The sequence below is a fragment of the Cydia splendana genome, chromosome 6 (assembly GCF_910591565.1).
Source record: "Cydia splendana chromosome 6, ilCydSple1.2, whole genome shotgun sequence".
NCBI classification, from domain to species: domain Eukaryota; kingdom Metazoa; phylum Arthropoda; class Insecta; order Lepidoptera; family Tortricidae; genus Cydia; species Cydia splendana.
In genome coordinates, this window is record NC_085965.1 from 1,682,004 (window position 1) to 1,695,910 (window position 13,907).

Sequence of the window (13,907 nt, forward strand, 5' to 3'; positions counted from 1 at the left end):
ACTTGTGAGCCCGACGCCACGCTGCACGCCCCGCCGAACGCTCCACTTCGAGCGTTCACTCAGGCATTACACTGACGTCACAACCTTTTACGCTACGTTGTGGTCAATCCTAGTACGGTTAAAATAATTGTAATTTTTTAGGTGTATTTTTTTTATTGTTACAATTCTGATACCTTAAAAAAATCTTAATATAACCTGATTTACAAAAAAAAATCTTCATAATTTAATCGCTTACCTGGTAACCCTGTGGGAATGTGAGTGTGCCGGCGCGTAGCGTGAGCTGGTCGTGGCCCTTCCACACGAATCCATCGCGATCCGACACGATGTTCACTGACACCGACTGCAATAAAACATATTCATAAAGTAACTTGAGATACTTGTATCCAAAATCTTCTAAAAGTGCTACCGTCTGACCTATAGCTAACGTGTACAGTGGTAACCACATCAATGAAATCATTTTCAATTAGAACACAGTTGCGTTTATTTTATTTCTTTATATAAATAATAAAACAAGAGAAATTCAACCTTATTTTCTACATTTGTTCAGTACTTGTTTAAATTTAACTGACTTTCTTTCTAGGTTCCTGGAGAATTTGAGCTTCATGCATCTTCAAACATATGAAAAATTCATCAAAATGTTTGATATTCACCTACTATGATACTATGAGTATAAAATTAATTTTAACTTTTTAGTGTGATTATGTTTGTGGACCGAGCGGACCAGATGCAGAGGACTTACGAACTGCGTGACCTGGATACGGTGCAGGAATTTGTGTACCTGGGGTCACTAGTTTGTAATAACGGGGACTGCGATAAGGAAGTGATAAGGCGTGGGCAAATGGCCAAATCAGCTGTCAACCGGCTGGGGAAAATATGGAAAAACAGAAACATCAAGCGCAACACAAAAATACGCCTCATGCGCACTCTCGTTTTCTCCATATTTCTCTATGCAGCGGAAACTTGGACCCTAAAAGCTCGCACAAGGGCAAGAATAGACGCGTTCGAAATGTGGTGCTGGCGCAAAATGTTGGGCATCTCATGGACAGCGCATCGCACCAACGTGTCTATTCTGAACGAGCTCAACATAAAAACCCGTCTATCTACTATCTGTCTCAGGAGAATCCTCGGGTTCTTTGGGCACTTGGCCCGGCGGGAACCCGACAGTCTAGAGAAGTTGATGATCGGTGGCCAGGTTGAGGGCAGAAGAGGCAGAGGCAGAATACCCACACGCTGGTTTGATGCCATTGAGGCAGTCACACGCGTCAAGTTCCAGGGCTCTATGCGGAAGGCAGAAGATCGGCCAGGTTGGAGAGCAATCCAAGAAAACGCAACTTATGGCGGTCACGACCCTCAGTCATGAGGTTACGACGAAGAACAAGAAGTGTGATTAACTTACACTCGGAATCGATTAACTACCAGAAATATGACTTTGAACCTTATTATAACGAGGTAAGAGCTACTGATAATCTTTGTATGTACCTTTACTTCAGCGGTGTTGGAGGATGTTTTCAGACTGGCGATGACGATGTGTCCTGCCGCGCCGCCGATAGTCAACATGCCCGATAATGGGCAAAGGATCACCTGAATATATACAACATTGTTAACAATATACAAGACGATCACTTGTGTCGTTATTTACCCAATCCTTAACCTTCTAATAACCTTCGATGGCTATGGATGAGGTCTTGGTGGCTCAGTTGGCAGAGCGCTGGAGTATCGATCCAGAGGCCGTGAGTTCAAGTCTCACCCAAGGCAGTAATTTTTACACTTTTAAATTTATTCTAAGCTTTATAGCATCGTTCGCAGACGTTCCTGCGGCTTGTTAAAAATTCAATTAGGTACTCATGTTAGTTAAGCTTACGGGGCGGCCACGACATTGCGCGACTGGCGACGGGTGGGAACGAGAGGTCCGAGTGTCTCGCTCCAACCTATGGTTGTCGCCGCCGCCGTCGCAAATCGCGCAATGCCGTGGCCGAGCCGTTAGAGCATACAACAAGAATAATTACCCGTTTGACAGCCAGCCGCGGGTCGTCGCTGTACGGGTCGAACGTGCCCACTCTCTTGAAGGGCGGCCATTCTTCCTCGTCTGTTTGACTGTCATTGGTCTCGCCGATTTCTTCACCGCTGTAAAAAACGCATTTTTATTTTAACACTTTACCAGGATGATAGTTCAATAATGACAATCGAATGTCATTCTCACTGATCAGAAATAGAACACATGTTTGAAGTGCCGTATGTAGGAAATATATATCACTTAGCCTGGTATAATACATATAGCATTGACATTGTATATTTCGATTACGCAATGGAGGAGAAAGTAAAACTCATTTAGAAAAAGCACTAAGCAGATGGCCATGATTTGGCAATTGAAAATGTAACAAAAATTGCAATAAAATAGTAAATAAAAATATGCCTTCTGCAAAACAAAATGTAAGGGCACGTATTTAACCGGTCAACAAATTAATCGAATTTGGGTAGTTTAAAAAAATAGAAATGGGTACTAAAATTAATAGTTTGGCAACAAAAACGGAGCCTTAAAATATATCAATATGAGTTGTATTTTGATGCCGTTACAGCTTTTCATTATTTTTAGGCAGGTACCAAGTATTTATTTGGCAACAGAATTATTATATTGGAGACCATTTATGAAGCACATTTTAAAAAGAAATCGGCTATCTATTAATTCAAAAATGAAGTTCTTTTAAAATATTTTGTTTGGTCATTAGTGTCATTACAAGGTCAACCTAACACGCTCCTCCTCGCTTTGCTCGTCGTCGCACCTATCTGTTGACTCTAGCAGAACACAGTGGTAACTATTGAAATTAGTAATTAAAATTTTTACGATCTAATGGTATAATGGCCATTAGGCGTTTCATGATTAGAAATTTCGACTATAAGTATACTGACCATTACGTATTGGTAAATTAATTTGAGGTGTTTTGTGTAAAAAGTGACCAATATTCATTAAATTTAACTGCTTTCGTGTTAAAATACTACCTAGCTGAAACGACATGCTCAGTTATGACTATAGTTGATTACTTAGGTGTGAACAACTAGATGACAACTAAATTTTATGATCGCTTTACAATATTAGTTGCCAATTTATTATTTTAGTCGCCAACCTATCACTTTAAGTTCCCTATAATTTTTTTGGGTGGCTTGATTTTGCTGCCAGTTTTTTTTAATAATATGATGCTTATATTTGAGGCTTATATATATTTTTTGGCGCTAAAATATTAATGCACAGCCAAATTATATTATTATATGCCCAATGAAAGTTCCTGTTTAATATTTTAGTTGCCCGGTTAATAATAAGCCAAATGTAAGTATAGGTCACGCATTTTAAAAAGAGGAGAGTGTAACGTATGACAAATGAAATTACCCACACAAACGTGTAAAAAAAGTATGTAGATAATTCCAAAATTTATAGTGCGACATAAAATAGTAGAAAATAAAAAATGGAACTAAAAATTTTCCATACTAAATTGTTGTCATGTTTAAGCATTTTACGTGAAAAATGTGACAGTTAGTACGAAGTAGCGCCCTCAATAATTTTCTACAATTTCTTGTCGGACTCTAAAATGTTTGGAGGATATAACTATAACCAAAAGGAGACGCCTTGTCTGTAATTTTCTGTACACAGTCTGCCGATTTTTGCGGGGGAGGGGCACGTAACGTAAAAATAGCCATGTCAGATAAACGTCAGTCCATACATTGCGTATGACCATTGGACGCCTATTTTCGACAGAGGGGAACGCCTGTTAATGACTACTCCGTTTGGTAATATCCTCTAAGATAAAATGCCACTTATTGCTTTATGTTTATATATGATGTTGGGTGCACGGCCTCCATTTAGAATGCGACACCTATATACAGAGTACAGACCATATAATAAGCAAGCAGAATATATATCATGCGTACAGAATGTTAGTATTACCTCGGAGACGATCTTTTCAGCCCGCTTTGTAGCAAATGATAAGCAAAAGGTTCGTTAGCTGACACTGACTTTAATATAATTCAAAAGAGACCGATTTTCGATAAAGTTAATTCAGAAAAAGTTTGCAGTCTTAGCGTTTCGACCTTATATTCACTAGAATAAAGGTTAAGTGCATATTCATAGTAGAAAATCGGTTTCTTTTAGTAAACTAGCGATGGCGCATACAGTGAACATTCATATAAACAAGTAATTTTAGTATAGCGCTTTATCATACGGTTATAAATTAGGGTTTTTAGCTGGTTACAAATTTTAGCTGAGCAAATTATTCATACTGCATTTTTTTTATGATTAAATACTTTTGTAAGCGACTAAGGACTGTATCGTTTATTATGGGTACAACTTTACTTAGCCGTTTTTTCTGGTATTATATTTTTATTAAAAAATGACACATATAGTTTAATTAGTGCTTTAATAATAAGTAACATTTCGTCCTGGGAGAACACGTAAAGCATATGGTTTGGACAATATTTACCTAATCCTCCCGAGTAACTACAACGATTTTGTCCAAATACTACAAGAAAATTTGCGGTTTGCGAACAAGACGACATATTACACAAAAAAAATCGTACTATGTAAACAGCAATTATATATGATTCGTAAAGCGAAACATCTGGGCATAGTCTAATCATTTCTTTTAGATGGAAAAAAAGGTTTTGGATCTGTGCATGGTGGCCTTTTAGAGAATATGGCATGTTACTTACGACAACCCCGACTTTGGTATACAATATAACCATCTTGGAGCGTTTCTATCGACCTGCTCTAGCCATGGTTCAACGACATGAATGTCCGTTAGGCTTTGGATTTCGGTAGGTTCTTTTAGCTGTTTCCCTCATTTCGCTTGCGTCATAAATTGACGGGAATCCAAAATGTTGCATAAAAAGTCGTTTTCATGTAAAGATAAAAATTCACCTCATTTATTTTGTGGATGTTCAATTGAGCAATCATGAAAAGGACATTTAGATGGCATATTTTGGCAGCATATTAACCTTTTGTTTCTTTAAATCGTACCAAGGAATCGGTAAAATAGTCTCAAATTAAGCTCGATAGGCTTGTCCAAATTATATTTGCTAGACGGTATTAAAATCATCATAAAGTCCCTAAAATGAAATAAATGTAAAACCTTCTTATATCAGATATGGCTTAAAAATACCCCCAGATTATACCTTAAGAACATAGTAATACAAAATAATACACACGTCAACAGTTAGACCAGGTTTTATCTGTACCCATAATAAACGATATGGTCCTTATTAGACTTTCTTTTAGCGTTTATCATTTCAAATAGTTCTATTAGTGTAGTAAATAAAGGTAGTGGACCCCGCAGTAATTCCTCAGCCAGAAAAAACTTTACAGTATGATAAAGTATCAATAAATAAAAAGTATTGTATAAATTTCCAAAGAATAATAATAATAGAATTAAAGTAAATACCTAAAGTCTTAAATTGTTAATATCTTTTTACGGAAAAATGCTCCGTTCAAACTTTCTTCACCAGACATATTCATGTAACGTATTCCAACAATATATGAAATATCAAAAAAATATCCCAGCAGAAATACAAGTATTAATAAAATAAAATTTTTTGGCGTGTCTTGGACCGGAAAATTGCTCAGTCTAATTTTTTCACTGGAATGCCATTTTATTGCCGTTTTATACCTACAAAATGGAAATCTAAAAATTTTCCACTCTCAGTTTTTAATAGTTCTATAATACATACATTTCGATACGCATTTTTTTTGGATTTTTTTACCCACTGCGCCAAATTATATTCTAAGATCATATAAGAAGAAAAAAATGACAGAGCAATTTTCCGATGAAAATGAGCGTAAAAAAAAGGAAGTATCTAAAAAAAATATTCTCATGTTTGACAAAACTTTTAGATTTTTTTCTAGTATCACATACTGATACAAATAACTTATTTTGTAAAATAATTTTGGACTGAGGAATTACTCGGTTCAATATATAATCAGATTTGTGTTTTTACCTAACTTAGGAGTGGTTTTTTTTTGGATATTTATAATGTTAGTCTCGGCTCATACTATACAATAACCAAGCTAAATTTCATCGACTGAGAAATTAATGCATGGGTCTCCATACAACAACTTGCTTCATTTACTACACTATATAGGGTCTTTTTCAGGAAAGATACTACACGTTTGACATTACATGAGTAGAGTAGTAATTATTGGCGATGACTTTCCTCGTATCGTTCCTGAAATAAATCCCGTCTTTATATCCGTAGCAAAAGTATAAATTTTTCATGTCTTTGTTTGAGTACTCGATGAGTAATGTTTGTGGAACTTGAACTTTTAACACAACTTTTCGAGCTCAGCGAATACTCGTCGGTTTGCTGCTGTCCTAGTAACATATCCGAACAGTATATGCAATTCGGTACCGACCTGAAAAGCTGAGCGGTGGTGTACTTGTAGAGCGGCGTCATGGCGACGCCGGTGACGTCCCAGAAGCGCACGGAGCCGTCCTCGTGGCCGGTCAGCAGCAGCTGCCGCTCGGCCGGCGGCGAGGCGCCCGCCAGCAAGCCGCCCGAGATGGGCCACGCGCCCGGCGAGTATATGTTCTCGGTTTGCTGTTGCCCTGGTAACAGATACGACAAATTAGACTATTTTTTAAATAAGGTTATACATACAAAGCTTAAGGCGAGAAAATGTATCTTAAATAAGGTTATACACAGAAAACTATAGGCGGATATCGATGCGGCTGCAGTAAAACGACGTCAAGTGAAAGACGTGGTCAAATGCATCTAATATCGAGACGTGAACGTGCTCGTTCAGATACTTTTGAACACCTTGATCGCTCCGATATGCCAGATGGCGACTGTACTGCGTCTATGACCACATCTGCAGCACTTGTAGCAGTGTACACTCACCGGCCGCCACGATGTTGTCGTACACGTTGGAGGCGACGTTGTCGACGAGCTGGGCTGTTGTTACGGCGGACGCGTGGATGGACACGAGGTACGGTAACCGTAATGGTCGCCAACGGGAGTCACATAAGTCGATGACTACCAACTCTTCCTCTGCTAGCACCACCTAGAAAATGTACAATTATAAAACCTTGATTCACTATTTAAGGAAGGGCATAGCGGCATCTTCTGTAAGAATAATATACATCTTTACGGCACCAAAGTGTCTCGTCATATTGAGAAAAAAACGATAACCATGAGGTCTGTTTAGTTAGACGACAACGGTTTCACTCACTTGAAAGTTTAATTTCGACGATGAGGTCTATTCGGATAGTAATTCCTTGTTATTAACTTGTTATGGGTATGATTCGTCAGCCGTCAGAAGTGATATTCCAGTTTGGACAATTTGATAACAAGAAAATACTATCTGAATAGACCTGTTTGAGCCTTCCCACACAAAAATAATTAGATAAGGAAGTTTTTACTTAAACTGCTTTTATATGCACTGTTCTAAGTAACTCACTAAAGTTTTGTTTTGAAGACTGTGATACTCATTTATAGATAGATAATTTCTTTATTCATACCCACAACAAACAAAGCAAAGCATAGCAAAGTCAATCCCGACTAGTGAATGATGTGATATTAAGACACGTACCAGAGCAGCTGCAACTTGGTTGACAGTCTGCGCGAACAGCTGCGCGGGAGTGTCGGGCCGCTGCTCTTGTAGCGGCGCGCCATCTGGCGGCACCGCCGATGTTGTGAAGAAGTCTATTACCTGCAATATGGAAAACAAATTTTATGTGAGATCATATGAAAGCTCAGGTCACGCCAACGAGTATTAAATAAATGAATGTACCTATGTTTGAAGAAATAAATGAAAGTCAAAGAAGGAAAAGTTTTATGTCAGAATCGAAGTGGAAATCCGTGATCGCTGCCTACCCTTCGGGTATCAGGCTTGTTTTTTAGGGTTCCGTACCCAAAGGGTAAAACGGGACCCTATTACTAAGACTCCGCTGTCAGTCCGTCCGTCTGTCACCAGGCTGTATCTCACAAACCATGATAGCTAGACAGTTGCAATTTTCACAGATGATGTATTTCTGTTGCCGCTATAACAACAAATACTAAAAAGTACGGAACCCTCGGTGGGCGAGTCCGACTCGCACTTGTCCGGTTTTTTCTGGTACGTACCCGACTGGTGAAATCGAACGCGACGTGTTTTTCGCCTTGCTGTACTGTTACTGTGTATTTGTCTGAATATGACGCTCTGGGCATGCCGCCTGGAAAAAAAGGATCATTGTTAGTTCTATAAAAAAAATTACGCAAAAAGCGGGTTTAAAATATTATAATCAATGCCGGTGTTCAATCCTTCAACATCCAAAAACAGTCAAAAACACCTGTTGTGTTAAGAGTTTTCATGGAGTTCAGTGGTTAAAAGAGTCACAATAATAAGACAGTTTGTCCTTTTTGTTATATTGCAGATGCGGCGCGTCAAACGCACGGTAAAAGTCGCATGCAAAAATCGCAAATTGCTATGTTCATTCTGAACTCGTCTATCGCGACTGTTTCACCTGCTATGTAAAAATGTTTTGTTTAAACTTACCAGCATATATAGTGATCTCTTCCCCAGTAACACTAGTTCTGTTCAGGATCTTGCTAATGGCTTTGCAAGGGTAGGGTCCGTAGGGTGTGACGGGCTCCTTCAGTGGTCGGTCGCTGGCGCCGCCGCCGACCTCCCATGTGACGTATGAGCCGTCGTTGTGAGATGACGTGAAGTGGTCACCTGAAAACAGAACGTTGTACAAGATCATTATTATTTGTCGTCAGAAGTGTGTTTATTTGTTAATTCTTCGTTCATTATAGCACTATATTCTATAATGTATACGTGAGCGTAAGGGCAGTTCAGCCAGTCCCAAAGCATTAAGGCGATAGTCCATTTCCAACGACAGCTGCACTACTGTTGCGACGTTACTGTCATTCATTGTCTTGTCATTATTTTACTATGGAAATTGACAATCGACGTGTCTGAGCAGTAGTGCAGCTGCGGTCAGAAATGAAATGTTACCTTTACCATTAACCCTTTCTGTAGACAATAATGCACGCTAGCGCTTTTGGGTATGAGGTATGAGTTTTTTGTCTTTTACCTTTCTCTATATTGTTTGTAAGCGGTAGATATAGTTGGTCAAACCAATTTGTCAGTCAGTGAGAACCAGGAAAACTATACTCATCCTTTTCTTTTGGGTGTTAGTACTAGTTAAGACAAAGATAGTATGATTCTCTCTGTCTATGATTGAAATCGAAATTGAAATTGAAAATATTTATTTCAGATTTGCATCCATATTTTTTAGTATAACTTAGGAACTAATGTTAATATTACAACTACGAGTATATGAACATATATTAAACTATATCCTATATGACACAGTCTTTTGACAAACTATATGTTCATCCATGGTTCATCCTTATCCATTCGACATTTTGTGATATATTAAAAAAAAAGAAACAATGTAAACTAACCGTCATCATTCCAACACAAGCTCTCAAGCTGCTGGTTGGACACGAACGTATGTGTGGGTGCAGAGTTAGCTCTGTCCCACAACACCACCAGTCCTCTGCTGTAGCCAATGAGGATGCGAGCTGGCGACTTTGGGTGTTCGCAAACGGCTTCTACTGCACCGGGGTTCACTTTAAAGTCTTCTGGACAGCTGAAACAGATGGGGAAAGGATAACTGCCGTATTCGAACTTCAAGATATTCACAAGAGACGACACGTACTAGATCCATTCTAGATACGTTATAGTTTAGATATCAACTAGTTCTCTTTTGCAGCGCAATTCGGGAAACCAATGTCACTTTTACGTTAGATAGAGTAAGATATCTATTAGATGTGAATTGGATCTCTAAGTCATATCCTGTGGAAATCGTTTTCAGTATGTCCAGAATCCAGTTCGAGTATCTCCAGAATCGCGCAAATGTCAAATTTGACAGGTTAGATCTTAAACATATCGTTATCGTATCTTGGTGATGTCTAAAAGATATCTAATAGATGTCTATTTCAAAATTCGAATCGGGCCCTTAGTGTCAAAAATTATATGTCAGATCGCAGCCTCAACCTTGATAAACGGAGACGCGCGTAAATACAGTGTTTTTGATATATAAATAAATACCTGATCTGCACATAATATTGAAAAATTAAGTTGGATTTCCGACATCAAACTCCTTTAAAAATATTCTTGACATTGTCTTACTCTTTTAATAATTAAACTTAGCATATACTTCTGTTAAATTTTGTCTTTCTAAGATAAGGTGGTGGTACTAGTGCTCGACATGCTAATGCCCAATAGATGACACCCTGATGTCACCTCTATTGACAATGACTTAAGTTTCAAAATGACATATACTGGGACCGAGTCGAGCACCAGTACCACCACCATACATATTAAAATGACCGCTTGTTAGATTTGACAACCGTTTGAATAACGCTACTGTGCTGAACGTTCTTGCTTGAAGAGTGAAGTGAAGACTCAATGCATAGCGCCGACACCTTGGTCTTTCCATTGAGAAAGTACCTTAGCTCTATTAGGGCTACGTACTTGCACTATTCACTAACCCGGGGTTAACCGATTAAACCTGGAGTTTACCATGTACAGCACAAATTGTAACTAGGTTAACGATTTAACCGGTTAACCCCGGGTTAGTGGGATGGTGCAAGTGGCGCGTAGGGATTAAAGACAATACTTACTTTTGCATAACAACCTCCTGATATATAACATCTTCGTTGATGGCGAATGTGGTCAAGTCTATCGTATATATGTTCCCGCCCTCTGTTCCGAGAAGCACGTTCTTGCCTGAAGATTCGACGCATAGCGCCGAGACTTTCTTGTTCTTGCCTTCGAGCAGGTGGGACTTTAGCTCCACTAGGGATTTCTCTGTGATCTCCCATAGGTGGAGGCTGTTGTCGTCGCATAAGGATATTAAGCGGCCGGTGCCTGTAAGAATATATCGTAGAAAATAAGGTTAAGTTCAAAACGAAGGCATTTTTGGGATGAAGTAGGTTATTAATTATTATATTGAGGTATTTCTGATTAACTTATTAAGAAGACCCAATAGAAAGTTTAAGATCTTACTTAAAGAAATTAGGGTATTTGGTTGATGCCTGTTTAAAAAAGGGCCTGGTGAGATCTTGGCGAAACTTCAAGACCACAGGTTGATTCACAAATTGTTCATATCGTCGTTGCGCTTTCCAAATCTGATATGTGTTCGATTTTTGATAGACAAATAGGTACCTAGCAACGAAACACATAAGGTATTAATTCATTTGAATAAAATCTCGCACATATCAGATTTGGTAAGCGCAACGACGATATCATGAATCTGTCCTCGGGAAAAAACTAGTTGCTTGTCAGGTTTCTGTACAAGGGTTAGGAGAGGAAGACAAACATGCCTGATTAATTGATTATACCAGTATTCTCTTCTCTGTTCTTTATTTTTGTGTGCTTATTTCCTCGATAAGATGTCTAACTCACACATGACAATGTGATACATACGTTAGGATTAGTGGGACGGGAAGCTTCGAAGGTGATATCGCGGGCCGTGAGCCGATGTGTCCAAAGGCTTACCAGTGGCCAGTGGCGTAGCGTGAACCAATCTAGCCGTGGGCGAAAACCACATCTGCAAGGCCCTTTTCAAAGTGTTTTCCCAAGGTAATAAAAAGGTTGGCTTTTCGAGGCCGTTGACGGGCTGACCGTGTGTATGGATGGCCCGTAATTGTCTCACCGGGTATGAAGTGTATGGCGGTGACGGCTGCGTCGGGGTTTGTGTGCTGTCCGTATAGCTCCACGCCGGGCCGCCCGTACACCTTCAGGGCGCCGCTAGCGGTGCCGAGGGCCGCGAGCCGTAGGAGAGGATCCCATGCCAGGGCGGACGCTCTGTGTGGGAAGCCATGTTGTACTGTCTGTGAACAAGAGAAATAAACATCCATTTTACTGTACACTGACACTTTAATCCCTGTTTCGATCACTTCTATAAAATGCTTTTAGACTACACTATTTCTTGGATTGGATTGGATAGGCAATACAGGGCGGAGTAGTGAGAAGCAGGATATACGAGAAATAGGACCCGATAAATATCTTAACCTAAAGCGGGTTATGGTTTGGTAGTGGTTTGGGACCAGTTAAAATTCTACTACACAACTCATTTGCAATGTATTGATCTTATTTTTGATATTTGATGTTTATTATTTATTTATTTTGTCGATCATAACATAATATGTCTTGTAAATCGACATACTTTAACAATTTATAATGTAATGCTATATTATAAAAATAAATCTAATCTATTTACATTGTCGTTTTATTATACAGCTTGAGATACATAAAATATATCATTTCATTACTTCACGGTAAGAAGATACTGGACTCCTTTCATGCCTTTATCTCATTCTTAAAAGTAATATAGACGTGCAACATTGACGTAACGGTGGGTCTTTCATCATAAACTAACATAAATAATCATTATAGCATCAAATTTCTTCAATAACACCCTTATCATATCTCGTAATATACACAAAGCAACAATGTTACAAAAATACAAACGCAGAGTCGATCTCTCGAAAAGGAACCTTCTGATGAATGTGAATAGGGCGCTATTGGCATATAAAAGGCTTTTAAAATCGTTCTTATGGAAAATTGACAAAGTGATACATTTGGCTGGGGAACGTCGGTTTTGGACAAGTGCTAACAACGCTAAAAGGCTGGCTATCGGAACGATAAAAAGCTCTTATTGTTGGCAACTTGACACCTCGGAACCCTCGTACAATGAACGTTTATGATGTATATCAAATGTGTGACTCAGCAGAGTTAGTGCCGGTCGATATGAAACCTTACAGGGTGGTTATAAGGTTGGTAGTTGGTAGAGCTATGCTATAAGATAGATTCAGGTTCCGTCTAAGAGACGATAGCCGTAACATTATGAAGAGGGTAAGCCCCCTTATTCATAAACGCGCTACAAACCTCAATTAGCTAATTATCGTTTGTCTTTATCTGTCATTTTGACTTATGTGTTTGTAAGAAAGGGATACAACATAATTTAACTAAATCAGGTCCGTAAAGTTTTATGAATAAGGCGGTAAATGTTCTTATTGCTACTTTATTTTCTTTTTAGAACGGTTAGTTTTATTTATTAGTAGAGACCTTGCCAATGAAGCTGGAGATCGTCGTAAGATGATGTGTTTAATTAATGTTAATAACTCTGTTGCGAAGGGGATATGAGCAATATATTCATCATCAGTGTCAAGGTCGGCCAATGAAGCTTGGGATCGTGAATTTGACCTACGGCATTAGACTTGATGGTTACAATTACAACTAAAATTCGAGCATACAGAAGAAAAAAAAACGTCTAAGTGAACGCATTTTTTCTGTGGAAGTTTACGTGTTTAAACTCTATCCTGTCAAGTATAAATCATAAAGGCAATGTAGTACGGTTCGTTTCATACTTCAGTACTCTAAACTACAATAAATAATGCACAGACCATAAATGCCACAAAACAATCTAAACAATGCAACAAAACAAGAACAATAAACTACAATGTCATTACCGCTCGGATCCAGTTCCGCAATTAACATGAATGGAGTATTTATATACGTTATTTAATTAGCTCAGCTCATCTAACATATAAGCGGTGATTCACCGTTAGTGGCTAACAATACTCTGTAACCTAAATTGTTTACGTCAGCCAGGTACTTCCCATTTGTTGCATTTCGTCGTTGCGCTTACCAAATCTGATATGTGCGAGATTTTATTCAAATGAATTAATACCTTATGTGTTTCGTTGCTAGGTACCTATTTGTCTATCAAAAATCGAACACATATCAGATTTGGAAAGCGCAACGACGATTTGTATAATTCTGGAGAATACTATAAGTTGAGTGAAAACACTCTTTATATTATTGTTACTTAAAGTTATAGCTTCAAACATAATCGCGATACAATAAACAA

At 38.6% G+C, this 13,907-nt stretch overlaps 1 protein-coding gene and 1 non-coding gene across 2 annotated transcripts in view; one reads left to right on the forward strand and one right to left on the reverse strand.

Moving 5' to 3' along the window:
* The window catches only part of LOC134791222 (lethal(2) giant larvae protein homolog 1), a 90,808-nt gene that overhangs the window by 23,629 nt on the left and 53,272 nt on the right, over positions 1–13,907 (reverse strand). Inside the window, exons 3-13 of the mRNA XM_063762196.1 lie at positions 11,688–11,865; positions 10,654–10,900; positions 9,430–9,617; positions 8,516–8,695; positions 8,104–8,192; positions 7,571–7,690; positions 6,880–7,042; positions 6,395–6,587; positions 2,007–2,124; positions 1,480–1,581; positions 236–340 (exon numbers count right to left, since the gene is read on the reverse strand). Coding sequence (XP_063618266.1) covers positions 236–340; positions 1,480–1,581; positions 2,007–2,124; positions 6,395–6,587; positions 6,880–7,042; positions 7,571–7,690; positions 8,104–8,192; positions 8,516–8,695; positions 9,430–9,617; positions 10,654–10,900; positions 11,688–11,865 — 1,683 coding nt within the window. The remainder of the gene's footprint in view (positions 1–235; positions 341–1,479; positions 1,582–2,006; positions 2,125–6,394; positions 6,588–6,879; positions 7,043–7,570; positions 7,691–8,103; positions 8,193–8,515; positions 8,696–9,429; positions 9,618–10,653; positions 10,901–11,687; positions 11,866–13,907) is intronic.
* Trnad-auc (transfer RNA aspartic acid (anticodon AUC)) lies at positions 1,683–1,755 on the forward strand. Its single transcript has one exon. It is a non-coding gene; the product is annotated as a tRNA-Asp (tRNA).